We start from the raw sequence: 27,422 nt of genomic DNA on the forward strand, positions 1-27,422 counted from the left end.
GTTGGTTTCTTAACCTGCTGAGCCACCCAGGTGCCCCAACACTTTGGAGAAGTCTTACTCTCTGTACATTTTGTTTTCTTCCTGCTTCTATAGACAAACACTTCTATTAGTTTCTGTTACAGTGTATTTTTATGTAGGCATGAGTAACTTGGAATATAGTTACTCTTCTTCATGGTAGCATGCAGCCTACACTCCTCTGCATCTTGGTTTTTTTGTTTTTTGCTTTTTTTTTTTTAAGTTCCACTTTAAAATATATCCTTAAGGGGCACCTGGGTGGCTCAGTTGGTTAAGCATATGACTTTGGTTCAGGTCAAGATCTCACAGCCCTTGAGTTCGGGCCCCGCGTTGGGGTCTTCACTGACCGTGCAGAGCCTGGAACCTGCTTCAGATTCTGTGCCTCCCACTCTCTGTGTGCCCCTCCCCGACTTGTCTCTCTCTCTCTCTCTCTCTCTCTCTCTCTCTCTCTCTCAAAAATAAATAAATAAATAAATAAACAAACAAACATTAATAGTAATAAATAAAATATAAAATAAAAAATAAAAATAATAAATAAACATATATGCCCTTAAGGTTTTTCCCTCTTAGTGCAGAAAACTCATTCTTCTGACACCTGAGCAGCATATCACCGTGTAGCTACGCTATGATTTATTTAAGCCGGTCCCTACCTGTAACACTTGGCTTATGTACAGTATTTTGCTGTTATAAATAATGCTGCAGGGAACAGCCACATATACATATTATTTCCTATGTATTTGGGTTTAGCTCCAGGATAAATTCCCAGAGTAGGGCAGTTGGGTCACCAGGGAAGAAACATTTGTACTTTTTTTTTTTTAATATGAAATTTATTGTCAGATTGGTTTCCATACAACACCCAGTGCTCCTCCCAAAAGGTGCCTTCCTCAAGGAAGGCATCACCCACCCTCCCCTCCCTCCCACCCCCCATCTACCCTCAGTTTGAAACATTTGTACTTTTGATAGATAATGCCGAATGGCAGTGGGCCTGCCCACTAAGAATATATGTATCTGTGTCTCTGCCGCCTCTCAATGGATGCTGTTGGGACGCACATGTTACAATTTTATTTTGGGAGTTGGTTCCTTCACTTTAAGGTGTATTAGAAAAAAACATAATTTGCACATCAATCCCACGCGTTCACACTCTGTAAACAGTTTTATTTTAAAATAGGCTTATTTAAGTGAAAGGCCTGCTGAGTTCAAGAAAAATGCCAAGTACATATTATACGTAGCATGTGGATGTGCAGAGTTAGGATGGCTCAGGACTGAAGTCTGAGAAAGTGTCCCCGCGATGATTTTTTCTCTTTGGGACATTGGAAGCAAGAGCTTGCCCTTCCTGTGTGCAGGGGGCCCTGTGCTGGGGAGCCAATCCATGAAGCCAGTCCATGAAGTGGGTACTGTTTTTATATCTCCACTTTGTGCACAAGAACCAGAGACTCAGAGAGGTGAAGTCACTTGCCGGAGGTCACACAGTTAACCCCAGAGCCCCTGTTTGGAAACTTCCCTCTGTTCAGCTGGCATTTCCACACCATCTTCGATTTCACCTTGCCCGGCTGCCTCCTGGGAAATGTGCCCTCAGGGGCTTTTGTAGCCTGTATATGTCCAGGCTGCTTTTATTCCTCGTCTGACTGATGTTGGTGTGTGTTTTGTTGGCCTCTATGCTTCAATCCAGTCTCCTGATTCCTGCAGCTTTGCCCCAGCTCCGCCAAATTTCGGCCCACCTGCGAACAAAGCCACACAGCCCATTCAGACCGAGAAAGGCTATTTTGGGCTGTGACTTAGATGTTTAAACATTTTTTTTCCCTTTTGGTTTCTGATCTGTGCTTCCTTCCTCCTTAGCTGCTTGTGCCTGGAGTCAGGCGATGAACCAAAGATGCTGAGCTGAGATCTGCCTGTCCTCTGGTCCTGGGGGTTGGGGGGTGGCGGTGAGGAACCACAAGCAGCCTGTCACTGGCCAGTGCTGCATTTGCGTGAGATGAAGGTTGCCGTCACCTGTAACCCCTGTCAGGTGGGAGACCCTCTGGGGACACCGAGGAGCAGGGAGGCAGACAGGTGATAGGCAGGTGTTCCCAACTCCACTGCCGGTAGCTCTGGAACCTGGCAAACTTGGATTCCAGTCGTGACTCTCCCACTCTCTTGCTTTGTGACCTTGAACAAGTTCCTTCCCTAAGCCTCAGTGGGCACATCTGGAATACCAGGGTCATAACAGCTCTTCTCCCATTGGCCATTCTGAAGATTTAATGATGTGATACAGAACAGTTGGCACAGTGCTAGGCAGAGAGTCTCTGTTCGATTCGTGGGGGCAGTAAGAGCCACAGGAGCTCGTTGTCATTTTGTTCTTGTGATTGAGCAATCTCTGCGAGCAGGATCAGAAGTGGTAGGAAACTCAGAAATCCAAGCTCGCCTAGTAGGAAGCGTGAAGGAACCCCAACCACACGAACTAGTGTGGAGAGAAGTCATACCAGGGTGTTTGTGGAGACGTGACTCCCAGGGTGGGAGAGATGACCGGGGACCCTGGAAACCAACGGCTGGTACTGGGATGGGGATACAGTAGTTTCAAACCTATTTCTGAAAGCATTTGGCACTGAGCCAGATGAACTCATTCAGGAGTTTAGGGGACATGTTGACACGCGGTAGGTTCCCAGCCAGTGGACTGTAGGTAGAGAGGGTGGGGGGCTCTAAGAGAGGTCAGAAACCGAAATTCCTACAGGGACCAGGCAGGGAGGGAAATGAGTGAAGCAGGCATGGTGTAAGACAATGGAGAATGGCAGGGACTGTGGAAAACTGGAAGGCTTATCCCTATGTGAGGGGGGCAACCCCTGCTCAGCCCCTGGGAATGTGTGTCCATTGTTGCTGTAAGTTGGGGTTTTTCAAAAAGGGCCAGAGGTTTACATTTTTATCTGACATTTTGTGATTTGTAAATGTAGTCAATTAACTTGAATTTTTAAGAAGCACCATATGAAGCAAATATAGCTTGTTTGCAAAGTTGATAATGGCCCACGGGCTCCAGATTGTAACCTCTGAGCATCAAGGAGGACCGAGGCCAGGGATAGGAATGGGCTGTGCATGGCCTGGGATGGGGAGATCCGACTAGAAAGATGGGGGAGGGTTCTTTGGATGGGATCTAAACAAGACCATAGGGAAAGTTCTGACTTTGAGGCTACGTGGATCCCCAGGCTCATCCCAGAGCTGGTCAATGGCCACAGCCTCCGAGGCTAGGAAGGGAATGCATTTTGTTCAAAGGCCAGGCTGATGTTTAACCTGTTGCACTGACATTACTGTACCAGTTTTGATAATCGTGAAATACTTTAAAACTGGTTGGGAAATAACTGCCAGGCCGTCTGAGCCTTCTCCTTCTACCTCTCCCCCATTTCTTCCCCTGCCAGCTCCCCACCACCTCTCTATGATCCAGCAACCAAAGAGTTAACTCCCAGCACCGCTGAACCTGCTCTTCCTTCTGATTGGCCAGTGGGCAGTACCTGAGCCAAAGTGATTAGAAATATCTCGATGCTCATCACTGGCTGCAGGTTACAGATGCCTACTTGGATTGGCGTAAGCACAGAGGACCCAGGAGAGTCAGATGGAATTGGAGGACAGGATGCCAGGCCCCTGAGGGACGGGAACCAGGAGCTCCTTCCCTCGGGTCATGCAGCCTTTTGTCTTTGTTCCTCTCTGTTCCTTGGAGCCCACTGTAAAAAAAATGGCCCCCTCAGCCCCCGAGCTGCATGATCCCTGGCCTGCCTGTGTTCCACTCACTAAACGTGTGAGTCATTTGAGCCAAGCGCCTACCTCTGCGCCGGTCACCTGTGTCTGGGGGAGTAGGATGTCTCAAAGTGCAAACCCACCCATCTCAGAGATGGTGCTGGACATGAGCAGGCATGGACGGGCACCCTGAGAGATTTTCCTTGTGGGTCGTGGAGTCCCACAGCTGTGGGACTGTGGCTTTATCCCAAGCTCTCCCAGGTGGCAGAAGGGTAGAGGACAGCAGCGGTCAGGGGATGACCTGATTGGTCTGGGTGGTGTGAGGGATGGGGCAGTGGATGGGTGGAGTTGGTACTTATAACTGTGAGCCCTCCTGAAAGCCGGGGCTGGGAGCAAGGTTGGAGGAGCCTCCACAGCCTCTAAATACACAAACTTGTCCCTGCAGCTTGTCTAATTGTCCTTCCTTTCTCCTGTCTGGCTCTAATCAGTCTTGCACAGTACTCCCCAAGCCATTTTCTGAAACAGCACGGGCATTGCTCAGGGGCTCTCAGTGGTTAGCAGGGGTGAATGGAGCCCCGCAGCTGCCACCACAGCTCACGAACCTCTTACTAGGTGCCAGCCACTGTGCAAAGTGCTGTGCTACCAAGGCCGGGGGGGCCCTGGGCAAGTCACTGCACCCCTCGGCCCTCATCTGTGAAATGGGTGAAGTACCTACTTCACAGGGATGCTATATGGACTACATGAGTTAATGCCTGATCAGTCCCTGCAAAATAGTTCCTGGCATGAGTAAATGCTCAGTAAATGCTAACTCTCACTCATTATTAGTGAGCACCTTCTGTATGCCAAGTACAATATATGCCCCGGAGCAAAATTCCCTTGTGTTGCTTGCAGCTAAGCATTGGAGACATGGGATTAAACATGCAGTTGCAACACAGTGGTTAAATGCTCTGATGGGGAAGATCTGGGAGGGCAGGGTGTGGGGTTTTTGTTTTGTCTCGTTTTGTTTTTGGTTTCTTTCTGCCATTAGAGTGTGAATTCAGCAAGAGCAGGCATTCTGTCTCCTTGCTCACAGTTGTATCCCGATGCTTGGGACCACCCTGGCTCTCAGGAGTCACTTGCTGGGGGAATGAGTGAAGGAAGGAGGTGCTATTGTAGCTGGACCGGAACAGTGGGGCATTAATGAAGTTGGGGAGCAGGGAGAGAAGCTTAGTGCATCCCGGCTTCAGAGCCAAGCAGACCCTGGTGTGAATCCCCACGCTGCGGTGGGCCAGCTGAGTGACCTTGGGGAAAATCTCACTCTCTAGTCTGGGCCCATTTTACTGGCGCTAAGATGGAAACGAATTGCACCTTCCAAATGGAATAGCTTGAAGGCTGGAGAAAGTGCACGTGAGACATCCAGCATCCGCTTGGCACAGGGGCAGCTCTCGGTAAATGTTTCATTTTGCTTCCCATTCTTTGTGCCACTTGGCATCTCCTGTTGTTGGAGAGACATGAAGGGACGGAGAAGGTTCTTGGTGATACCTAGTCAGAAATGCTCAAAGGCTTCTCCCCGCCCCAAGATACTCTAAGGAGGTGTATACATGGAGGAAAGTGAAACCCAGCAAGGAGGCCATTTATTACTATTTGGGATTTTGTCCCAAATCTCAAGGTCGACCTCTTGAGGCCCTCGGAGACCCCTTTTTTCTATACTAGGGAGGCCTCGGGAAATCGAAACCGTAATCAAAAGGAATTCTTGGCTTCTATAAGGTCAACATAACAGGCAACCCGAAGAGAGCACAAGAGCCAAGAAGAGAGAGAGAACTTGCCCCAAGCCACTCACTCCCAACCCTCTCAGGGCTGGACCACGGGATCTGAACCCACCCGTCTCTTGGGAGCTGAGAGAGCTAGGAGACAGAAAGAGAAAGATGACAGGTGCACCTTTCCACACGTGTGCAAGCTCCGCCCACTGAGGCCGGGCCAATCAGCGTCTTGGAATCTGACCAACCAGATCTGTTCTGCTTCGAGGCGAGCGGGGAGTGAGGGAAAGCCCTGAGCTCCCCCTACAGGCCAACCCTGGTCATGAACAGGTGTTTCCCTGGAGCGTTTGAGGCAAGCATTTCTCAGCTCTAAGGTGAATGCCCCCAAAGCCTTCAGTGACTGAAGATGTTTTTAGTCAGCCTTATTAAGGTATTGTTTTCATGCAGGAAAAATTCACCTTTTTTACATACCCTAGAATTCAGTACAGTTTATCTAAAGAATCTTTCAGGAAAAACACTCATCACTTGAATAGCACATAAAATAACATCTACTCATTGTGTCTGTTTATTTTCTGTCTGTCGCAAGAATACCAGTTTTTAAAAATTTTTAATGTTTATTTATTTTTGAGAGCGAGAGAGAGGGTGAGTGGGCAAGGGGCAGAGAGAGAGGGAGGCAGAATCCGAAGCAGGGTCCAGTCTCCTAGTTGTCAGCACAGGGCTTGTCATGGAGCTCGAACCCACGAACCATGAGATCATGACCTAAGCCACAGTCGGACGCTTAACCGACTGAGCCACCCAGGCGCCCCGCAAGAATATCAGTTTTAAGAAGGCACCTGCACCCGTAAACTCGTGGCGAGCAGAAGGAATGAGGGAAGAGATGGGTGGCATATACCAAAGGCTGCTGTGTCAGATGAGCCCTGGGTGGGAACCCAGGGTCCGCGTTCTCAGCTTCTGCGGTACACTGTTTCACGGGGAAAGCAGCTTTCCTGCTGGCTTTGGGGGAAGAGAAGAAGGAGCTTTGTAGCGAGTGCAGTGATGGAAGAACCACTCTCGAGGGAGACAGACACCGTGTGAGCCAGAGGGACATGAACGAGTCCTGTGTAACCGAGAGCAGAGTGTGTATTTGGGGACAGAGGTGGGATCATAAGGGAGATGTAGGGATAATAATACAAGAGTGTGTACTCCTTACAGCATGCCAGCTGGTTCGAAGATCTGTACACAGATGAATGCCTTTATTCTTCCCAGTGGTCTAACAAGCTTATAGCATTATCGTTACCTCCACTTTATAGACAAGGAAACGGAAACACAAAGAAGTTAAGTCACTTGCCCAAAGTCATACTGCTGAGAAGAACCCAGCTAGTTTATGCTCCAAAATCTGTACCTTTAACCACCGTACCACACTGCCAGGTTGTGAAGGGCATGCTTGTTAGGGAACCGAATAAGCTGCTGTAACAAATATCCCCCAAATACAGTGACTTAAACAAGACAGAAGGTAGGTTTTCTCTGAGGTGTCTGCCCAATGCGATGAAGTCCAAGGCCAGTAGTGTAGCTTTATTCTTTCAACATATGGCTCCAGGTTCGGGTCTGAGGTATTTGATTCCAGTTCCTCCTTCAGAGGAAAGGAGGAAAGGGGCCAGAGAGGCGTGTACACATTCTTTTAAAGGCACACCTATCCCACTGGCCAGAACTTCATCACACAGCCATACCAAAGCTTCCAGGGAGTCTGGGAAATGCGGTCTCTAATTGGGTGGCCACACTGTCTGCTCAAACTCAAGGGTTCTGTTATTAAAGAATGGCTATTGGAAAAACTAGCAGTCTCTGCCACAACCTGCAGACTCTTCACTGGACGTTGAACTCTGTTCTGTAGGTGATGACGTATTAACAAATGGCCTTTAAGCAGGGGGGTTTTATGCTCAGACTTGGGTTTTAGATCACTCTAAAAGTTCCCAAAGCTTGCGCAGAGGATAAAGGGGGAAGAAACAGAATCAAGGGGACCCGGTTAACTGTTAACTGTCTGCTGTCCCTGCAGGCCTTGCTTCAGGCAGGAGTCAGTGGGTGAGGCTCTCGATTGGAGGACTTGAAGCCCAGCAAATGTACTGGGGCTGCTGTGGGACCACCTGCTGTTCTAGTCGTCCACTCGTTCAACAGCTCTTTATTAAATGCACGTCTGAGCAGAACTCTGGTGATGGTCCTAACAGGTGTGAGGAACGCTGGGGGCCAGGCGCAGTTCTCGGCGAGTTCTCCTCTGATACTCGATGCCGTGTGAGTCCTTGGCATGCCACGCTGACACTGGTCTCTCTTGTTTGTTTCTCTTGGCCTTAGGACCCCCGGAGCAAACACAAGTTTAAGATCCACACATACTCCAGCCCCACGTTTTGTGACCACTGCGGGTCACTGCTGTATGGACTCATCCACCAGGGGATGAAATGTGACAGTAAGTACATTTGCTCAGTGGCGGCCTCTGGTGGCTGGGCTGCCTCCTCGTGGTTTGGAGCCTCCCAAGTCATGGGTGGGCTGGTGTACCAGTTGTCTGTTGCTCAGTAATGAGCCTCTCACCTCCAAATGTAGCGGCATTGAAGTTAGTGATGCTGGCTTCAGAGCCGTTGGAGGCATGCAGGGTGTGGGCTCAGGCTCAGAGAGGACAGACAAGTCCCACCTCCTCTGTCCGGCAGGGCCCGGGGGTGGAAGGGGTTGGAGGAGCCCTTCTAAAGAGGCTGGACGGGAGGGGTCCAGCCTGAGCCGCGCCCCTCTGTGCCCTCGCAGCCTGCATGATGAACGTGCACAAGCGTTGCGTGATGAACGTCCCCAGCCTGTGCGGCACAGACCACACTGAGCGCCGAGGCCGTATCTACATCCAGGCGCACATCGAGAGGGAAGTCCTCATCGTCGTCGGTAGGTGGCGCTGGCGCTCTGGCGCCAGCTGCGCGGGTCCCGTCTGTGTTTTGGGGGAGGGGAAGCTGGTGGAGGGATGGGCAGTGCCAGGGGCGGGAAGGGGACTGCGTGACCCTGCCTCCCTCCTCCCCCCTCCCCCTATCACAGTCCCTCCCCGTTGCAGGCATCCTTAGAAAGTGTACCCCTCCCCCTTCCCACTCTCAGCCGATGGGCTGGCTGGAGCTCGGGGAAGTCCCCACTCCCCTTCTCTCCCTCTCCCTTTCCCACCCCCGTTCCTTGTCTGTGGAGTGTCCAGTTCTGTTCCTTTAAGGTAGCCAAGAAGGAATGCTTGGTGCTTCCGCAGACTTTCCCAGTGGGGAAAATAGTCTTGGTGACAAACACCCAATTTGAGACTGTGACAACTTGGGCAGGAGGAGGGACGCAGTGTGCATCGCTGGGGGCGTTCCACGTATTTGAAATATTTCTTTCCTAAACCTGACGGTGGCTGCGCTGGTCCCCGTTCTATTATTCCCTGTACTTTTTGCACTTCTGAAATATCCATACTAAGAAAGAGGGAGAATACAGCCGGTTGGGGAGGTGCAGGGGGGACTAGGGGAAGACAGGAGCAGGGCATCTGTTGCTCCTGGAATAGAACATTCAAGAAATAATTGGCCCTGACATGCAGAGCTCCAGCAAAACGGAAATGCAGCTGTGCGGAACTGGTAAATACTGAGCCATAAAGCTACAGTAAAACGCACACAAGAACAGGACTAAAACTTTGGAGGAATTCTCTCTCAAAGCCTTGTGACACAAATTATAGACTTTATAACTAATCCGTACAAACAAGGTTTTATGAGTTGGTAACTTAGGAAACTGATCACAGAAGGGACTGATTTTGCAAAAATTGGGTCTGCTTCTGAGGCCCCAGATTGGTTCAGTCGCTCTGTGCAGGGAGGGGCTTTGCTTAAACCATGTAAAAATATCCCTGTAAACTACATCCCTGTTTTAAACTGAGGTTCATGATACCCAGTGAGCTCTTTAGAAACGTGCATTCCATTGAGTTGCTTTTTCCTTTAAAAGGAAGGCAAGTGGCCGATTTCTTGCCATAGGGATGTTTGGAGGAACCCTGGGGAGAAGCATGCTGGTTCTGGAGAAGAGGGTTTTCCTAGCTTCCTGGCGCTGAGGTTGGGCAAAAATGAGACCCTCCTGCCCTCTAGTGTCAATCTCTAGGAACTACGCTGGCTCAGATTATGTTATCGGGGGCAACCAACATTTATGGAACCCATCGTACACATGACCTGACTTAGTATAATGCCCTCAAAGTCCATCCATGGTTCCCACCACAAAAAAAAAAAAAAAAAGGAAGTGATAATTATGTGATGTGATAGAGGTGTTAGCTGACGCTCTGGCAATAATCATATCACAATATATAAATGTGTCAAATCAACACATTGTATACAAACGTACATAGCATTTATATGCCACCTATATTTCAGTAAAAAAGCCTTTCACGTTATCTCTTTAATCCCCACAACACCGTTGTGAAATATCTACTATGCTCATTTTATGAATGAAGATAATTTAGAGGAGAAGTTAGGCTTCCAGGAACATACACCATTAGTGATGACGGCAATAATAAAGCAATAGCTAACTTTGGAATTGTTTCTAATGTGTCAGTCACTGTGCAGAGCACTTACAGGCAGTATCTTGTTTACATTTTTTTAGTAACTCTAATGAGCTGAGTAGTAGTATCATTCTACTCATCAGGAAATAGGCTTAGAAACACACTTTATCATCTAGGTCTGGTGGACTCTCTAGTACAATATACTGGGTTGCTTTTTAGTTTGGTTCTCCCCCCCCCCCCCCCATGTATTTCCTTTGTGGTTTTGCTAGGTTACCTCTTAGGAGCATTTCTTGGAGAGTCTTTTTCTGATGTGGTACAATATAGCATCCCTTCAAATTCAAGGTCAAAGTCTTCCTCTTTATTTGCAGATCTGCTTGGGTGTATCTTGATCACAAGCTGATGATTCCCTGGCAGTCCCACTATATGCCTATGAACCAAGGGTATATAATTTCCTAGAGCTGCTGTCCTGAAGTGCCACAAACTGGGTGGCTTGCAACAGCAGGAGTTTATTCTCTAGCTGTTCCAAGGCCAGGAGTGTGAGATCAAAGTGTCAGCAGACTTGGTTTCTTCTGGAGAACTCTGAGGGAGAGTCTGTTCCATTCTTCACTCTTAGCCCTAGTAGTTGCTATCAATCTTCGATGTTCCTTGGCTTGTAGGTACATCATTCCGGTCTCTGCCTTCATCATCACATGGCATTCTTCCCTGGGTGTCTCTGTGTCCAAGGTTCCCCTTCTTATAAGGACACTAGTCATTGGATTATAGCTCCTCTAATCTAGCATGACCTCATCTTAACTTAATTACATTCACAAAGCCCTTATTTCCAAGTAAGGTCACATTCACAAGTACTGGGCTTGGGACATGAATATATCTTGGGTGGGGGGACATAATTCAACCCATAACAAGGGGAAAGGAGGGAAGTTGGCTCCTTTAAAGTCAGGGGCAGGATATCTGCATGGCCAGGGTTCTGATAGCATTGATTCATCAGCTGTCAGTTTTCAGAGTTCTCTAAAAATAGAGACGAGATGGAGATTTTTGTTCAAGTGATTTATTGGGGCTGCTCACAGGAGAAGAGTGAGGACAGAGCAGGAAAAGCTAAGGAAGAGAATGGTCTCCATTGAACACTAGCGTCAGCCTGATCCTCCCTCCCTGAGGCAAGGGAGGTGGCCTATGAGGGTCAGTCCACCGTGGACTGCATTGCCCTCCCCCACCCTTCATATGTTGAAGCTCTAACCCAGTGGAATAGTATTTGGAGATGGGGTCTTTAGGAGATAATTAGGAGTTGCCGCAATCATAATGGTGAGGCTCTCTGATGAGACTCGTGGCTTAAGAAGAGGAAGAGAAATAGATTTCCCTCTCTGCACCATGTGAGAGCACAACGACAAGGTGGCTGTCTACAAGCCAGGAAGAGGGCTCTCACCAGGAGCTGAAGTGGTGTGCACCTGATATTGGACTTCCCTGCTTTCAGAACTCTGAGGAATAAATGTTTGTTGTTGTTTAATTTTTTAAAATGTTTATTCATTTTTTTGAGAGAGACAGAGTGTGAATGGGGGAGGGACAGAGAAAGAGAGAGAGGGAAACACAGAATATGAAGCAGGCTCCAGGCTCTGAGCTGTCAGCACAGAGCCCGACGTGGGGCTCGAACCCATGAACTGTGAGATCATGACCCGAGATGAAGTCAGATGCCTAACTGACTGAGCCACCCAGGCGCCCCTTAAGTGTTTGTTGTTTAAGTCACCTAGTCTGTGCTGTTCTGTTTTGGCAGCCTGAGCTTACTGGATGGTCAGTCTTTGCTGCAGGCTGCTGGGGTCAGAGGTGGGAGGGTGGTGTCCTCCCAAGCTAGGTGGCTTCTGTGTGGCTGAGGGTGATTATCTGGACACAGGGGCACCGGTGAGCCTTTAATGGCCAACACTCACAGCAGCTGGGAGATGGGTGCATTGACCCAGTGTGGAGGGTCCTGGATGCCCAGATGTCCCTCCTTTCTCTCAAGCATCCTTCTGGTTTTGTGCTTGGGTCTCCAGGCCCTCCTGCCTGACCTCAGCCAGGTAGATCAGAGAGGAGAGAGCCCTTCCCAGCAGAGCTAGGGCCAAATCATCTCACCTGCAGACTGTAGAGGCGCATTCAGCGTCAGGACCTTCTACTCACCAGCCCAGGACACTTTGCCATGTTCTCTGAATGTCACATGCTCTTCAGAAGTCCCATCGTGTCCAGAGGCCAGGTGCCTGTGAAAGATCTGAAGGTTTCCTCATCTCCCGTGGCTCCTGAAATCCAGGCTTGAGGTCTGCTGTCAGGGATCTTGCAGGTCAAGATCAGAATGGAAATCTGATCAGTTCTCTTTCTTTTAAAAACTGATTCGTGGCTTCTCATTGCGTTAGGACAGAGAAGTCTCATGTGGCGGCCTCATTCTCTCTTCTCTGTCTCTTCTGCTTTTCTCCGAACCCTTCATCCTCTCCAGGATGCCCCCCCCCACCCCCCGCCACCGCCATTGGACGACCTCTACACCTTCTGTTCCCTCAGTCTAGAATGCTCATCTTTGCCCTCTCGTCTTCTTCCTGCAGGTAACTCTTCCCCCTTCTTGCAGGCCTAGCTCACCCTCACCATCAGGGAAGCTTCCCCTGACCTCCAACTATACTGGACACTCATGGTACCCTGAACTTGAGTTTGTGTCAGGTGCGGTTTCGTGTTGGCGTGATTACGCCTACCTCTCCCGCCGGGCTTTAAGCTCCATGAGAGCAGGACAGTGTCTGCTTTGGCTCACACTCTCCCCAGCACCTTGATTGATGGACATCACTAACTATTTGTGGCATCCGCGGATGTATGTATGAATGATACACCACTCTCCTAGGAAGGGAGACCACACAGAAACTCCTAAGGACCACATCCAAGGTAAACAGCAAGTATTACTGAGACTGGGACCTACTCTTTGGAGTCATGACCACTGTCATTCCCTGGACAATGCAGAAAAAATCCAGAGCAGTGGGACTTGTAGAATAATAGAAAACCATATAGACATCATGAGGCTGAGCGTTATCACGGGAGCAGGCAATGCAATGTAGGAAAGCCCAGATCAAAGTTGTGCGATGCTCCTTGAGTTTACAAAGCCCAGGTTCTTATACATATCAACCCCTTTCAATTCAGTCTCTCTCTATTAACGTAACAACTGGCATCCCATTATTTACATTCTCATCTACCTTATGGCCATCTGCAAATCCTTAACCATATCCGTATTTGTATCCATAACTCTATCTCACAAAAATTGGGACTGTTTGTAAAGAAAAGCAGAAGGAGCAATTATTTTGATGTTTCTCTTCAAGACCGCTGTTCAAAGTCCTCCCCATTGTATTGTGCTGTACAGAACCTTCTTAGACTGAAGCATCTCCCAGAAAGAGTTAGGTACTCCCAATATTATGGTATTTTAATCCTTTCCAAGATCTGACATTCACACATCAAAAGGAGAAGAGCACCAAAGAGACATAAGTCCTTGACAGGCTGTTGGGAAACGTTGAGGATCACATCTACCCATACACCTTATCCCAAAAGAGGTTTCAAAAGCACTCTTAGGAGAAAGGAAATCGATGTTGAAGGCTCACAGAAGACTCTCTTGTTATTTAAAGACTGTTTCAGGGTAGAGAAGGTTTTGGCCATCATGGGGACTCTACCAATGGGGAAAGAGTATAAGAAAACCTATGAGGGTGCCTTCGCCTTGATATTCCACTTGGGTATCTTTCTAAAGATAAAGCCAATATGGCAGGACATGGCCAGAAGAGCAGAGGGCAGACTTGGGTATGTGCTGTACCCTAAGGGGTGAGGTGGGAGGTGTGGGAGTAGTTCGGAGTGATTCAGTGTTTGCAGTATGAGAAAAGTGGCATCTTATGGGCAGAAAAGTAAGGTGAGCTCCCTAAGCATAGGTATTCATTCATTCAGGAAGGGCCTGAGTACCAGCTTGGATCTGATGACCAGTGACATCTAGTCTTTGTCTTCAGGGAGCTCACAGCCTAGCGGGGGAAGAGATGATTGTGTCGTGAGGTGACATACTGTGTTGGTACCTTGGGGGCATGCAGAGGGGCACCTGAAGCCTCCCAAAGGGAACCATGGCTGACTTGAGTCTGTAAGATGTATAGGAATTATCTGGATGGAGTGAGCTTTGTGCCAAGGTACTTGAGGAAAAAAAAAAAAAAACTAGCTGTGTTTATTAAGTGCTTCTTGCATGCTGTACATAGATTGTTTCATTGATCTTCACAGCCATCCTCTGTCATGGGTGTTATTATCATCCCCCTGTCACATGTGAGGAAACTGAGGCACAGAGCCAGTTGAATAACTTTCCAGGAGCCGCACAGCAAGTGGTGGGTCTCACGTTTGAGCCCAGGCAGTCTGGCTCCACAGCCACATTGTCACCAGGATACCATGTCCCAGGGAGAAGGAATACCGTACATGGTGCACACGAGTGGGGACACCAGAATGGCAGGGGGTGTAGGAGACTATTAGCTCTTGAGTGTGGCTTTCTTTCCTACATTCTGGCTATAAACTCCTCTAGAATCCATTCACTTACTCTCCCAGTCATTCACTTATTCATTCAACAATATCAGTTGAGTTTCTACTTTTCACCCAGCGTATTCTAGACCCTTGAGTTACAGCAGGGGATAAGACAGGTCTCTTTGCCTGGATGAACATTGGCCTTGCCAATGCCCTTGGGACCGTTGGGATCTTTTCTTACCTTTCTTCCTTCTGTTAGCCATAAGGAATCTCATTCTTGTCATGAAAATCCACTCCCCTTCAAAACTTTTTTTCAAGACACTCAGTGCCTACAAATCCCCTACATTAATGTGATTTCCTCTTTAAAACCTCTGAGGTTTGGAAGTTTGGGACACAGAGCAAGAATGACCTGAAGGCTGTTTCTGCTTTTGGCATCACCACGCACTTCTACTGAGCTGACTTTCTGCTTTAAAGGGAAAGAGAAGAGGGGGAAGAACAGGAAAATGTGAAGAAAGAGAGTACAGATAGAATAATATCTCAAAATATTTTCCAGCTGTGCATCAATTGCAGGTATATAAAATGATCATAAATTAGGCCACTAGGACCCACTAGGGGGCAGTCTCTGCCTTCAAAGCCATTCCTCCCCACAAAGGATCTTTTTATAAAGATGCCCAAGTTTTACAGAATGAGATGAAACCACAGCATCATCATTGCCCATAACAGACACAGAGTACAGCTCAGCCCCCTCTCCCTTACCTCTGTTAAACAGGTGGGTCACTGAGGCCCAGAGAAAGGAAGTAACTTCTCAAAGCCATTCGTTATGGAACAGGGGTAGGATCCAGTTCCTGTGGATTTCCCCCTCCCATATGTTACTGCTTAGTATTTTTCCCCAATGTTGTATTAAGAGAAATGTCCAACATACAGCAAAGCTGAATGAATTAAATTTTTTTCAATGTTTATGTGTATCAGAGAGAGGGAGAAAATATGAGCAGGGGAGGGGCAGAGAGAGATACAGAATCAGAAGCAGGCTCCAGGCTCTGAGCTGTCAGCGCAGAGCCCGATGTGGCACTGGAACCCACGAGCTGTGAGATCATAGCCTGAGCCGAAGTTGGACGCTCACCCGACTGAGCCACCCAGGCAACCCCCTCCTTTTTTTAAAAAAATGATTATTCATTTTTGAGAGAGAGAGAGAGAGCGAGCATGAGCAGGGGAGGGGCAGAGAAAGGGCGACAGAGGATCCGAAGCGGGCTCTGTGCTGACAGCATTGACCCGATGCTGGGCTTGAACTCATGAACTGTGAGATCGTTATCTGAGCTGACGTTGTAAGTTCAACTGGACTGAGCCACCCAGGCGCCCCAAAGCTGAAAGAACTTTACAGGGCAAACCATTTGTTCACCCACCTAGAACCTGCCATTAACATTTACTACACTTGCTTAATCACTGTCTATCCCCCTTACCCTCCTTGCATCGACCAGTCTTATTTTTGACACGTTTCAAAGCAGATCGAAGACAGCAATTTAGTTTTTCTCCTAAACACTGAAGCATGCAAACCACCAGCTAGAAGACGACACTTATTTATGGTTGTGGTGTTTCTTTACATTTGAGGTAAATTTGCAAACAGTGACGTGCACACATCTTCACTGTACGATGGCTGAGTTTTGACAAATACGTTCTGCTGTGTCACCTCAACCCCCATCAAGTTAAGCCTTTTTTTTTTTTTTTTAAATGTCACAGCTGCCATTGAGGGTCTGGTAAAAGCTGCGAACACCATCTGTCCTCAGGAAAGTGCCCAGTGTGTGCAGACATGAGTGCCCCACACACCCCACACACATGTAGGAGCTGTGGTAATGGGGCCGCCATAGCACCACGAGCCCTTAGACTACATCACACTCCTTAGTTGTTGGATTTTTTGTTTTGAGAAAGTAATGCAGTAGAATAGGTTTGTTGAAAATACTTCCAGTGTGCTCACTGGAGAGCAAATTTCCTTGAAACAAAGCTGGCAAGACACCCGCTGCTCTTCATTGTTTTTTTAATGAAGAAATTGAGTTAAATCATGTCTCTGTCTATGCAGCTTTAGCCGTTTTTCTCAGTGCATCCTGGATAGTTGTTTGCACACCTGTGAGGCCAGGGGATCCTTGCCCACCCTTCCTTTGAAGCCTTATTATGGGCTGTGAGGTACTCAAAAAGACAGAGTTGTTCGGAGATGGAGGGAGCCAAACTCATTCTACTCAGTGTTCTTTCCCTTCTTCCTAATGTTTACTCTCATCAGAATTATCAAGCCCAGGGGCACCTGAGTGACTCAGTTGGTCAAGTGTCCAACTCTTGATTTTGGCTCAGGTCATAATCTTACAGTTTGTGAGTTCGAGCCCCGTGTCTCTCTCTTTCTCTCTCTCTCTGCCCCTCCCCCACTGGTGCTTTCTCTCTCAAAAAATAAATAAACTTAAAAAAAAAAAAGCATTATCAAGCCCAGATCACTATCTGAGGTCCCCAAGCCTCAGGATATGCTGGGTGTACAATTACGGATCCCGAATGCCTGCTGAATTGTGTAGAAGGGGGCACGGCCAGGACCTGCAGGGCTGTGACTTGTTACTGCCTTTCAGAAAGTGGTTTGGTAACATTTGTTAAAACATGCATATATATGCACACTTTGTTTTTCAGATTTCCCATTTGGGAGTCTGTCTTACTGAAATAAAACACTAGCATGCAAGGAAACAAAGTCCAGAACAAGCATGTTTAATTGATACTTTGTGGCGGCAAAGAATTGGAATCAGCCTAGTTAGGGCATCTCCATTTTATGGGATATTATGCAGTTGTTGTAAGTAGTGAATTAAGGGGCGCCCTGGGTGTCTCAGTCAGTTGAGCGTCTGACTTTTGATTTTGGCTCAGGTCATGATCTCAGAGTCATGGGACTGAGCCCCACATCGGGCTCTGTGCTGAGCGTGGAGCCCGCTTAAGATTCTCTCATCTCTCTCCCTCTGCCCTCTCCCCTGTGTGCTTTCTTTCTCTAAAATAAAATAAAGAGAAAATAGTGAATTAAAATGGGTGCATGGAGCTTCTGTGGACCTGGTTATATTCTGTTTTTTGATATGGGAACTAGTAGCACACATGTATTCACAAACTGTACAATTAATGACTTGTATACTTTTCTATAGTATTTTACACTTCGTATTATACTTTTGTTAAACATTCTAAATAATTAAAAACAAAACACTAGTAGGTTAGAGCTACAGCTGTTGATCTGGAGCAGGGTTGGCAAACTATGGCCTGTGCATATGGCCACTGCACGTTTTTGCAAATAAAATTTTATTAGAACATAGCCACATCATTCATGTACATACTGACTATGGCCGCTTTGGTAACATAATCATGAGTTCATTGAGTGGCTGTGGTAGAGCCTGGATGATCTGCAGAAGCTAAAATTATTACTTTCTGGCTCTTACCAGAAACAGTTTGGCAACCCTTGACCTGGAGGAACATCTTTGATGTAATATTAAGTGAGAAGATCAGGTTGCATAAAAATATATTTTGTATGATCTCATTTCGAAGAAATAAACGGCCGCAACAGACACTTCCTGTGTGTGAAGTGATGTGTGTGTATTTTTATAAGGATGGGAAGGAAGGTGTGGAGGGATACAAACCAGGGTGTAAACACCGGGATCGCAGAAGGATTGGGAAACAGGAGCAGAGAGAGACTGGGGTTGCGGAGGGCGCTCTTTATATGTCTTAGGAACTGATTCTCTGGTTGCAGTAAACCTATTACTTACAAGTTGTGATTTTTCAAACGTAAGATAAAAATCTCCGAATAGGAAAAATGAATTCAAATGAAATTCTCCACCTGCAGTAGCAGCGAAAATAAAGCGGCTGATGCCAGCGACAGGGTGTTTGTGGCTTCTGGGAGGACTGCTGGGTGAGTCTGAGCTGGGGCAGAGCCGGGCCCAGGCCCTGCCTGGGTGTTTGCGGGTTTTCGTTGGTGTGACATTCATCCTGTGAGCTGGGCCTGAGTTCTGACCCTCCTGGTGTTTGCCATTTGATGCCTGTTTGCAGCCCTTTTAGCAGCACGTCCCTGGCGAGATCCCTGAGACACACAACCCACCCGCCCCCTCCACCCCGCCCCCAGGTCTAACTTCCTTGACTCAAAAAGCTTGTAATACTCTGGTGCCTTCCGATTCTGTTCCCCGTAGCGTGGCCGCCCCAAGCCTCAGAGTTTCATTTGGGGGCGTTCACACTTCAGGAATCGCAAGGCACCGGCTGCGCTAAGTGGGGCCTGTGGACCAGCGGCATCGGCACCAGCTGGAGAGCTGGTTCAAAATGCAGAGCCTCGTGTTCCATCCAGGCCTGTGGAATCAGAGTCTGCATTTCCACAAAATCCCAGGTCATCTGTATGCACTTTAAAAATTCCATCACCCTTGCTCAATTGAAATGAAACAGGACGGTGTGCCGTGTCCACTAGGTGGCAGGCATTACCCGTGCTCTGCTCCCACACAGGTGGCCACAGGCGGACGGATGTGCCTGGGATGGTTTTGTGACATCCAGCCTCACCTTGGCTGTGGTATTTCAGAGGTCACAAAGCTTCGGTGTCCTGGACCTACCTGCTTGCCCTGGGGTAGACCTCATGAAGCACGAGCGCCTGGCATGAGTCGCTTGTGTAAAATGACCCAGAACCTTTCCTCCCTGGTTTGCCTTTGACTCCCAGCATCCAGAGGGAGAGGGCTTACCTAGCTCTCCAGTCACCAGCCTCCAGCCTGCTTTTCTCATTGACTTGCTGCGAGCCTGTACTAATTGCAGGCCAATATAGTCTGGCTTTGGAGGAAGGGCTTTGTGGAGTCAGGCCTGGGTTCGAATATTGGCTTCCCTACTTCTTCAATAACAGGGTGCCTCCTGTGTGTGGGCACTGCTTACTATTACAAATAAGACACCTGCTCTTGTGGCCCCTGAGTTCTTTCTAATAGTCAAAGAGGACGGTAAAGTCGACAAAATACTTTCAGACCACAATAAAGGCCATAAAGAGAGTAAAAACAGCAGAGTGTTGTGATTGAGGGTGGCCTTTGGGTATGGGCAGGGATGATAGCTTTTGGTTGAGACCTGCGTGATGAGCAGGAGGGAGCCAGCTCCTGAAATCCAGGGGAGGGACATGCCAGGCAGAGGGACAACACAGCCAAAGGCCCTAGGGAGGAGAGAGGTGGGCTTAGGCATTATGTTCAGAACTGACAGGAAGTGGGGTGGCTGGAGCCTAGTGATGGGGGTGGTGGGGGGAGGAGGCTGCAGGGGACTTAGATCCTGGGAGTACTTGTGGAGCCAAGGTCACTGTGTTCAGTCCTCACTGCCGTCCTTAGTCATTTTATTTTCCTCATTCCTTAAAGAATCTGAGCACCTGCCTCTGGTCACCCAGTCAACACATGGGGGAGGCAGGGTTTGCACCCAGTATCTGTCTTTTGGATTCCAGCATATCAGGGCATCTGTTGGAAAGATACAGTTTGAGGCTGTGAGGGTATTAGAACAGAGACACAGCCAGCACGCCAAGGGGAGAGTGGCAGGAGGTGGTTTAACGTTGGCAACTCCCTGAGTGCACAGATTAGCATCGAGCCCATAGGAGAGACCTCATCTTTTGCCTGTTGCCTCTATGGGGTCCCCACCTTTCTTGCAGTTGTAGTTTTGGTGAGGGAGGGAGCAGTATGGGCCCAAGACATCCCAGAGAGCTCCCTGGAGGAGGCAGCATGGGTACTGGATAGAGGGTGAGGGAAGAGAGGAGGGCTGATGGTTGACACCTAATGGATGTGCACATGACCCCGGTGCTGGGTTGGCCGCCTTGGGGAAGAAAAGGCTAAAGGGGCGGGTGGTGAGGGGATACTGTTCAAGATCTTGAGCTGCCTCTCCGACTGACTGGGGTTCTTTCCTGCTGCTCTTGCCAGCAAGAAGCAGAGCAGTAACAACACTTGGGGTAAGAGGTGCCGGGCCCCGGGCTGCATAAGTCCCTTCCCAGTCACCTCCTGAAATCCCATCAATGACCATATGAGATAGTTGCTAATATCATCTCCATTTTACAGATGAGGAAACTGAGGCACCAAGAGAGGGGGGATTCAAATAACTTGCCCAAGTCAAATGGCCGGGGAGGAGTGCAACCGGGACTTGCTCCCGTCTGTCCTGCCTCTGTCCTGAGCTGGCAGATGGTGATGGTGGAGACTATTAGCAGCTTCCTTTTCTAAAAATTGTTTTTAATGTCGATTCATTTTTGAGAGACAGAGCACGAGCAGAGGAGGGGCAGAGAAAGAGGCAGACACAGAATCCAAAGCAGGCTGCAGGCTCTGAGCTGTCAGTACAGAGCCCGACACGGGGCCCGAACTCACAACCACAAGATCATGACCTGAGCCAAAGTCGGATGCTTAACTGACTGAGCTACCCAGGCACCCCCTACAGCAGCTTTTCTTTTCTTTTCTTTTCTTTCTTTTTTTTTTTTTTTAACATTTATTCATTTTTGATAGAGAAAGATAGAGACAGAGCATGAGTGGGGGAGGGGCAGAGAGAGAGGGAGACACAGAATCTGAAGCAGGCTCCAGGCTCCGAGCTGTCAGCACAGAGCCTGACACGGAGCTCAAACCCACAAACCGCGAGATCATGACCTGAGCTGAAGTCAGACGCTCAACCTACTGAGCCACCCAGGCCGCTTCCTTTTCTAAAACACTTGACATGTGCTTGTCTGGTGAGCTCTACAGGCATTCCCTCAGTGAATCTGGCTCACGACTTCCCCTGTCAGTGTGCTTCTTTCCATTCTACGGAAGAGGAAACAGGCGCAGGACCCGGCTCCCTTCTGTGATGGAGATTTTGCTTCATAGGATTCTGTTTTCCCAATGCCCCCATTCATCAGTTTATCTCCTTTGGGAGTATGAGAGCCAGTGTTTGCTGGATTGTGAGCCTGGGATGTTGCCCCCTCTTGAAGGCAGCCTGTCTTTTTGCAGAAAGGCAGACTTCACTGGCCAAGACCTGCCCAAATGCGCATCTCGTAGGGTCATTGAGAGAAGCCCACCGGCAGTGTATGTAAAGTGTTTAGAACACCACCTGCTATGTCCCAGGGGTGCTGTATGTATTTGCTGTTCTTTGGATTGGCATGGTTTTCCCTGCCCTTTCTGAGTTTCCTGGCTGATTTTTGCTGGATTTGCCCAATTGGGAGTTTCCTGTTGAGTGACGTTTTTATTTCCTTCCAAAGTGGCCATGTCAGGACGTGGGTTTCCCGAAGCAGAAGTCCAGCTTTTCGGAGACCCCGCCTGTAACGGGCAGGCAGAGAGAGCTTTGGTCGGAGGCACCCCCAATGCATGTCAGCTGTTGTCATTTCTCTCGTTACCTCGCTCCCTGGCTCCGTGTGTCCTGGAAAACTTATGAGACCTGGGCCGAGTCTTTTACGAGACATTCGGTTCTGCCTAAAATGGCCTGCGAGATGGTATCTGGCCAGCGAGGTGTTCAGGGCACATGACTTGTAAATCTGCCGCCTGAAGACACGCTGTCCCAATTATATACACAACCAGCATTTACTGAGCATTTACTATATGCCAGGTGTTTTAAGGAGACCGTCTCAAGTCATGTTCACCTTGAACCTTTGAAGTTTTCCCCATTTTTCAGGGGAAGAGGCTGCATGTGGGAAACAAGCAACCGGCTTAAAAATCGCAGTTATGAAGTGGCAGGCCAGATCCCGGGCTGTGTGATTCCGGGGCCTGTTCTTGAGTGCTCTGGGTCAGCTCAAGCTAGTTAGGAATTGAGGGCATCCAGAGAGGGAGAGGGATAGAATAAAGTTCACAGCAGAGTCTTGAAAGCATTCTCATTTACAAATAAAAAGGTGTTCACGGGTGTTCAGGTTACACTGGGAAACATCAGGATACAAAGGGGTTTGAGCACGGGGGCGGGGGAGGGGCAGGGCTCCATGGCAGAACCCACTGCTCATCTAGCGCTGTGGGTGCTGGGCCTTGCGAGGCTCCGGTATTCAGGGAAATCAGAGCCACTCTGAGAACCATGGAACAAGGGGTTTACCGGAGGAATTAGATCTTACGCAATCTTGGAGAAGCTGGGGAGGGGAAGATCTCTGGGAGGGGGAGTCAGGAGACCCAGAGGAAGGACCACGGCACAGGTGGATGGGGTGAAGTTAGTGGGCGATCCCAGAAGCCAGGCCCAGCGAGCTGCTACAGCGGATATTAATGAACTTGGGGAAGCTTCTCCTTGGCTCATCCAGTACAGGTACACTAGGAGGCTGGCATTGACCTGAAGACATTCTTAGGTGCCCTAGCATCTTTCAGTTCCCAGGTGAAGCTGCCCCAGCTCCTTCAGCCACTTGCTAACACCTAGCCCGGAGCCCCAGTGGGTGTAGGTGTGCACCTCCTCACCTGCACGAAGCCAGAGCTCTTTCCAGACCCCTCTCCAAGTGAAAGAGCTCCCGTATCCAGCAGGAGGCCCCGCGTGAAGGAGAATCCTCCAGGGCTACGGCAAAGAGAGGGGTTGTCACCTTCCTTGTTCTACGTCGGTGGCTTTCAGTCTTTCCTGACCGCAGCCCGCTATGCTGTGTGACAGATCACGGACACACGCGCACATTCACAACTGAAATAGAGACGTCACGAAATAATACTCCCCTCTCCTCAAGCCAGTGCGGCACTCTGATGTGGTATCTTTCCTTCCGCAGCCTTGTATTCTGGTTTGTTCTGTTCTCCTTCCTTTAAGAAAACCTTTTAAGAAAAATGGCCTAGACTCTCTCAATTGATTTCACTGACCGTTGACGTGCCATTTGAAAAATCAGTGTTGTAGTCAACATGATTCCCTTTCTGCATCCCGAGATGACATTATTCTTTTGTTTGCAGGGTGGGGGGTGGGGGTTTGGGCTCAGGCCAGCCACATCGCCCTATTGATTTATCATGGGTTTACAGTCAGTGAAACCTCTCCGCCTACCACACCAGGTGCTGCTGGCCTACGTTCCCCATGTTCTTATGCAGGTTTTTGGTTTTTTCCAGACTCAGGGTTGGGCCGGATGTATTTCATCTTCTTGGCTGTGGCCCTTTTCTCTGGGGCCGTGTCGAGAGCTTTTTGTATCCCGTCACTCTTGTGCCAATTGCCTTCTGGATGTCACCTCTTTGACACTGTTCTTTGTGTTAGGTCTGTGCCTCTTCCCCTCCCCCACCTGGCTAATGTCGATATTATTATTATTCAGGCATGGTAAGGCCAGCGGTGAGGAGGTGATTGTCATTGAAAGGGGAGTTTGTTATTCATGGTTCCCAAGAGGAGGAGGCCACGCCTCACCACCCCACGCAGGGCCACACAAGGGAGCACCGGCCCAGTCAGGAGGCAGGGGGTTGGAGGGGGACTTGTGGGGAGGAGCCTTTCTTGTGGTTTCCGTGGGAAGGAACAGGTGAGGCAGGGGAAGCAGGCTTAGGACTGGCTCCTTTGAGTAATAGCAGGCTCTGAGGTGCAGGCACTGTCTCTGGTTTTCTGGTACCTGGGCCCGGGGGGAGGTCAGTGCAGGGGAACAGTGGCCTGGAGTGTAAGGGCTTCACAGAGGAGATGATTGGGGTGTGAGTTGGGGATTGGTGGGTTGGCTTTTGAAAGGTGCACTTGTTACTTCCTGGAACTGGCTAGCCCTGGGAAGGGTCAGCAAAGCTCCAGATGTCAAAGCATCAGAGATACAGAAAATAAAAAGCTATGATTGATACATTTTAGACTAGAGTTAAAAAAACCCAGTGTGCATTGAACAGCTTATGATGAAAAGCAACATCCCCTGCCCCAACCCCGGTTCCGCTCTGGAGGGCTATGCGTCTCAAACCTGAACTTCTATCAGAATCACCTGGAGACTGCCCCACCCCCTGGAGTTTCTGAGTCTGTAGGTCTGTGGTACACCTGAGACTCTGAATTCCTAACAAGTTCCCAGGGGTGGCCAATGTATCATCATACTAGGGGACCACACTTGAGAACCACCATTTTTTAAAGTATTTTTTAAGCTTATTTACTTATTTTGAGAGAGAGAGAGAGCATGAGCAGGGGAGGGGCAGAGAGAGAGGGAGAGAGAGAGGATCCCAAGTAGGCTCTGCACTGTCAGCACAGAGCCTGACTCAAGGCTCAGTCTCACAAATTGTGAGATCATGACCTGAGCCGAAATCAAGAGTTAGATGCTTAACCGACTGAGCCACCCAGGTGTTCTGAGAACCACCATTTTTAATTCTTTCTCCTGGCACTTTATATTTTAATGACATACCTTGTCATGGTTTCATTTCACTGCTTCATGGCTCCGACTTCCTGAGCAGGATTTAGCTCTCTGACACCACCCCTCTGGTTCCCCACTTTGACCCCCACTTTGACTCATTCAGCAAGAAGGCATTATTATGGAGCATCTTGTAGATGTCAGGCACTGGACCTACTCACGGGGATTTGTCAGAGAACAAGACAAAGTCCTGCCCTTAGGGAGCTCATATGCTGTGCCGGGCTCCACCAGCTTGTCCTATTAAGGACCAGGTAGACTTTGGAGCCATCTGGTCACCATCACAACTACTCAGCTCTGCCATTGCGATGATATGAAAGCAGCCACGGTATGTAAACAAACGGGGGAGGAGGTGTTCCGATAAAACTTTATTTACAAGAACAGGCAGGGGGCTGGATTTGGTCTGCAGTTTGTACTTAGATAGATAGATCTCTGTGGTAGTGTGTGAGAGAGACTATAAAGTAGGTAAATTAGTAAAATATACAATATGCCAGATGGTAAATGCTAAAGAGAAAAATAAAGCAGAAAAGGAGGGCAGGAAGTATGAGGGAAGGGATCGGGCTTGCAAATTTAGTTATGGTGGCAGGGAAGGAGTCACCGAGATGGAGACATTTGAGTGAAGACTTGTGTGTTTAAATTTTTTTATAAAATTTTCTTAATGTTTATTTTTGAGAGAGAGACAGAGTGCAAGTGGGGGAGGGGCAGAGAGAGGGGTGGAGACACAGAATCCGAAGCAGGCTCCAGGCTCTGAGCTGTCAGCACAGAGCCTGATGCAGGGCTCGAGCTCACGAACTGTGAGCTGAAGTCGGACCCTTAACCCACTGAGCCAGCCAGGCGCCCCAAGTGAAGACTTTTGAAGGAGCTGAAGGAAAGAGCCATGCTCTTCCAGAAGAGCATTCCAGGTGGAGGAACAGCCAGTGGAAGGTCCTGTGGCCTGAGTGGGCTCAGCATGCTTGAGGAAATAGCGAAGAGGCTCAGTGTCTAGGTGGAGTGAGGCAAAGAGAGAGGGGAGCAAGAAGGAGGTCAGATGTAATAGGAGGCTGCTGCTGAAGGCTTTGTAATCCCCTGTAAGGATTTTGCCTTTTACGCTTAGTTCAATGCGAATCCATTATTGTGACTCCAGGGGTTCTTGTAGCTCCTTTGAGGTACATATTTACAACTCCATTTCTTGTTTTCTCAACTATACATGAGAAATGGAGATGCTTATAGGAAGCATCTCCTGACTTTGTATTTCGTGAGAGGTGTCAGGTGTTGTACCACATCCTTTTACAGGCATGACATCATTTAATCCCTTTAAGATAGACTAACGTTGTCCCCATTCTATAGAGGAGGAAACTGAAGCCCAGCAAGTTAAGTGACTTGGCTAAGGTCACACAGCTCGTAAGTGCCAGAGCTGGGATTTGAACCCAAGCCTGCTTTCCCATAGAGATCTTGGCACCCACATTACACTGAGAGACAATGCTATAATCCTCCCGAGATCGGGGGACCCTGTGGCTTTTGGATCCAATGGTACCATGGAAAACGGTTGCCAAGGAGGAGTGTGTGTGTATCAATCAAACAAAATAGCAACTGTTCTGAGAGAAGGGAAAGGTTCTTTTCTCTGGGAACTCTGACCAAGCTGCTGACAGCTCATTTATTTGATGCTGGTGCAGCTTGACATTCATAGTACAAGACTTGCATGCGATTAGCCTGAATCGTTCTAACACAGTGTCTTGAAAACATTTGGAATTTTCCCTCTGTCTGGCCTCGCGCATGAGGTAACTGTGGCTTTATTTAGTTGGTCATGCGTCCCGGAATAGTGCGGACTACATCTGTCCTCCTCCCCGTGGTCTGATTGAGGTCTTGTTTTCCTGGAGGGCCGATACCGTTGTGCGGACTGGCTTTGCGGCAAACAGGGAATGAGTTCTCCGCATGGTAGTTGGAGCAGCCCCCCTCCTCTGAAGCATGCCATGCAAATGAGATGCAAATGAGGAGCCCGGATTGGCGTGGGTCAGGAGGTGAGAGCTCTGGGGGCTGCCGCCCTCCCCTCCTCATCAGTCGGCTGATGAACCTGACAGTTGCTCTAACAATCATCCCTTCTGCCCACCAAAGGGCTCTTAATGAGGGCAGAAGCTGACTGTTCCTGCAGCCTCTTCAGACACCTGGTGATTGGAAGCTCCAGAGACAGCGAGCTTTCCATGAGCTGTCAGATGTCACCGCGTTATCATCAGCTGCCTGCTGGGCTCTGAGAAGTGCCGGGGAAGGAGGGAAATGGTGGGTAACTGACTGCTATTGTGTGTTCCTCCTCCCCCTACGGAGGCGGCCGTGGATGGCTGGATTGGGACTCTCACGCCAGCTTCCGTGGTCCTTGCTGGGTGTCTGCCTCGGCTTAGAGGACGAGCCCACAGAGGGGCTTGGAAAAAGAGCTGAGAGCCTGCCCCCTGAGTTGAAGATCAATGATCTTTTGATTTTACTTCTTTTTCCAATCTGACCCACCATCTTCACCAGTAGCTGAAGAAATCTCAATCCTAGAGGCCTTTAGAATTAAAGAAAGAAAAAGGAATCAAAGGGCAGGAGATTATGGAATCGTTAGTGGAGAAAGACACGTGGGCAGGTGCACGAAGAGCCAACAGGTGCAAAGGATGCTCCGTGGCATCTTTCTGCTTATTTCTCCTTGTGTTGCAGGGGCGTGTGCAGTACGGTTCCCTTGGCAAAAATCATTAAAGTCTCTCCCTCTCTGTAAATACAAAGTGCACGAAAACAAGGGCCTCCTGAGTGCCAGGCACAGCGCTGAACTCTTTACCCG

At 48.8% G+C, this 27,422-nt stretch overlaps 1 protein-coding gene across 2 annotated transcripts in view; it reads left to right on the top strand.

The window, feature by feature from the left end:
• The window catches only part of PRKCB (protein kinase C beta), a 330,402-nt gene that overhangs the window by 158,659 nt on the left and 144,321 nt on the right, over nt 1-27,422 (top strand). For both annotated transcript variants that reach the window (XM_027043015.2, XM_027043014.2), the window contains exons 4-5: nt 7,773-7,884; nt 8,214-8,342. In XM_027043015.2, coding sequence (XP_026898816.1) covers nt 7,773-7,884; nt 8,214-8,342 — 241 coding nt within the window. The remainder of the gene's footprint in view (nt 1-7,772; nt 7,885-8,213; nt 8,343-27,422) is intronic.

The sequence above is a fragment of the Acinonyx jubatus genome, chromosome E3 (genome assembly GCF_027475565.1).
Source record: "Acinonyx jubatus isolate Ajub_Pintada_27869175 chromosome E3, VMU_Ajub_asm_v1.0, whole genome shotgun sequence".
NCBI lineage: Eukaryota > Metazoa > Chordata > Mammalia > Carnivora > Felidae > Acinonyx > Acinonyx jubatus.